The 2,146-nt window shown below is 41.2% G+C and overlaps 1 protein-coding gene across 7 annotated transcripts in view; it reads right to left on the bottom strand.

The window, feature by feature from the left end:
* Positions 1–131: 131 nt before the first annotated feature.
* The window catches only part of col17a1b (collagen, type XVII, alpha 1b), a 30,338-nt gene continuing 28,323 nt past the window's right edge, over positions 132–2,146 (bottom strand). For 6 of the 7 annotated variants that reach the window (XM_061744667.1, XM_061744671.1, XM_061744673.1 and 3 more), the window contains 5 exons: positions 1,821–2,069; positions 1,452–1,616; positions 1,253–1,333; positions 1,036–1,167; positions 132–952 (listed from right to left, as the gene is read on the bottom strand). In XM_061744667.1, coding sequence (XP_061600651.1) covers positions 897–952; positions 1,036–1,167; positions 1,253–1,333; positions 1,452–1,616; positions 1,821–2,069 — 683 coding nt within the window. In that variant the 3' untranslated portion in view covers positions 132–896. Of the gene's footprint in view, positions 957–1,035; positions 1,168–1,252; positions 1,334–1,451; positions 1,617–1,820; positions 2,070–2,146 lie in introns of all 7 variants that reach the window. The other variant, XM_061744672.1, reaches the window with a different exon arrangement.

The following is a 2,146-nucleotide window of genomic DNA, read 5'->3' as shown; positions in this document are numbered from 1 at the left end:
TATTTGACACTTTGAGTGAATTATTCAAATTGGTCATAAAAATATCAAGCATCACAAGTCCAAAAATAGATTTATTCTGTATCCTTTGAATATATTGAATAAATGTTCAATCATGTAAAACAAAATCTGGGAACATTTTATAATTTAATATTTTCAACACTTAAAATTATATAGAAAATATATCAAATTCAGTGCTTTGCTTTTGCTTTTTTTTGCTTTTTTTTCTTGTTTTTTTTAAACACATACACAACTGAATCAGTCACGTCTTACCGATCATATGATTCGCTGTCTCAGTCACACAAACATGATTCTTTTACCAACAAAACCTTCAGGAAAACTGAGCAAAAAATCCAAAATGACCCTCACTCTGACTGAGACTGAGCCAGGTTTACATAATGTTTGCTTTATGCATTAAATGCAGGAGTAAATTGTTTTGTAATTTTTGGGGGGGTGAATGAGTACAGGATGCTGTTAACACTAGTATAGTCTTCAATACAATATAATCCTCAAAGCAAATATATATATAATTTTTTTTTAAGTACACCAGGCACTGAGTTGAAGAAGATGCAATTAAAATAATTGCTAGTGCTAATTATGCTCGACTATTCTAAATAAAAAATAAAAAAATATGCAAGCTTAAAAGTAAGCAAAGTAAACAATATACACCCACATGTCAACGCTTGAAGCCTGTGCTAGAAAAACATGGACCAGCAGCTCTATTTAAGCCTTTTAAAAGAAACTAATGTGCATTTATTTATTTTTTTAAGCTGACTTTTCTATAAAAAACATCAATAAAGAACATGTCTGACCTCTTGCATTGATACATGTTAACACTTGGAAGGGAAAAAAAAATGCATAAAGCTGAAAGAAATGTGATGAAGTAGTGCGTCGGCCCTTCAGCCGCTGCTGGCGTGACGGCGATGCGTCTGACGATGACCCACCACGTCACTTCCTGCAGCAGACATAAACATGATTTATGTGAATAGTCTATTCATTTATTTATTTATTTTTTTACATTGTCATATATGATATTACCTGCTTCCCTCTCCTGCACGTTGTGTGGAATCTGGACGCTGTATGTTCCTGCTTCCCTCTCCTGCACGTTGTGTGGAATCTGGACGCTGTATGTTCCTGGTAATCCAGGTAATCCTGAGCGTCCTGGCTCACCTGTAATCATTCAAAACTCAGCTTGTATCTTAACTAAGACATTCTTGAGAATATATAGTCTTGCATCAGTTTGTCGTGAGTGTACCCTTGTCTCCTTTGGGTCCAGGGTAGCCTCTCTCTCCCCTTGGTCCTGGGTATCCTGGAGGACCAGGGATGGTCCCGTAGGCTACAGGAGGGAAAAAGCACAAGCTCAGTTGAGATAAAGAAACATTTTCTACCTGCATCATTTTATTTTCCTTTTCTGCTGATGCAGCTTATGACAAAATGTAACTCTGTATGCTTACTCCTGAAGAACTCCATGAGGTCCGCTGTCACGTTGCCATAGGAGCCGATGACGCGAGTCTGACCGGGTGGTCCAGGGGGGCCAGGTGGACCAGGAATGCCTTGAATAGCTCGCACATTCGACCTCCAAGGACCTTCTACCAGATACTCTTGCAGGAGGCCTTGATCTGCAGAGTTAGCGGGACACAAGTAAAATGGTTTATTGCCAGAGGCAGAACATGTTTTGCCGATCCTTTCAAAGCTTCGATCAAAACAACGAACTGACAGATTCAAACATGTTAGATGAACACGCAGATAAGTCGCAGTTAAAATGATAAATGTGTTTGTTGATATCAAAAACAAGTTCTATGTGGAGTCTGTAATCTACTCACTCTTGATGTAGTCTGTAACTTTCACGGCGACGTTGGAGTAATCCAGTGTCTCAGTGAGCCTGCCGACATCAATCCTCTGCTGGGAGCCGACATCAATCCTCTGCTGGGAGCCGTCGTCAGAGTGGCCCTGGGCGTAGCTCTGGCTCCGCGCGTAGCCCTGGACATAACCCGGCTCTCCCCGCTCTCCTCTCTGGCCCCTGGGACCTGGAGGCCCCGGAGGGCCGACGATGGTGCGTCGAACATTGTCACCTGAACGAGACAGTTTACCCGTGATCTTAGAGATGCTGCCATCGTCTCTGAGCTGATGCTCATTTCATGTTTTCATG

This window comes from Cololabis saira, chromosome 17 (genome assembly GCF_033807715.1).
Source record: "Cololabis saira isolate AMF1-May2022 chromosome 17, fColSai1.1, whole genome shotgun sequence".
In the NCBI taxonomy this organism is placed as follows: Eukaryota; Metazoa; Chordata; class Actinopteri; order Beloniformes; family Belonidae; genus Cololabis; species Cololabis saira.
Note: the sequence above shows the minus strand (reverse complement) of the source record. Positions and strands in the feature narration are given on the sequence as shown.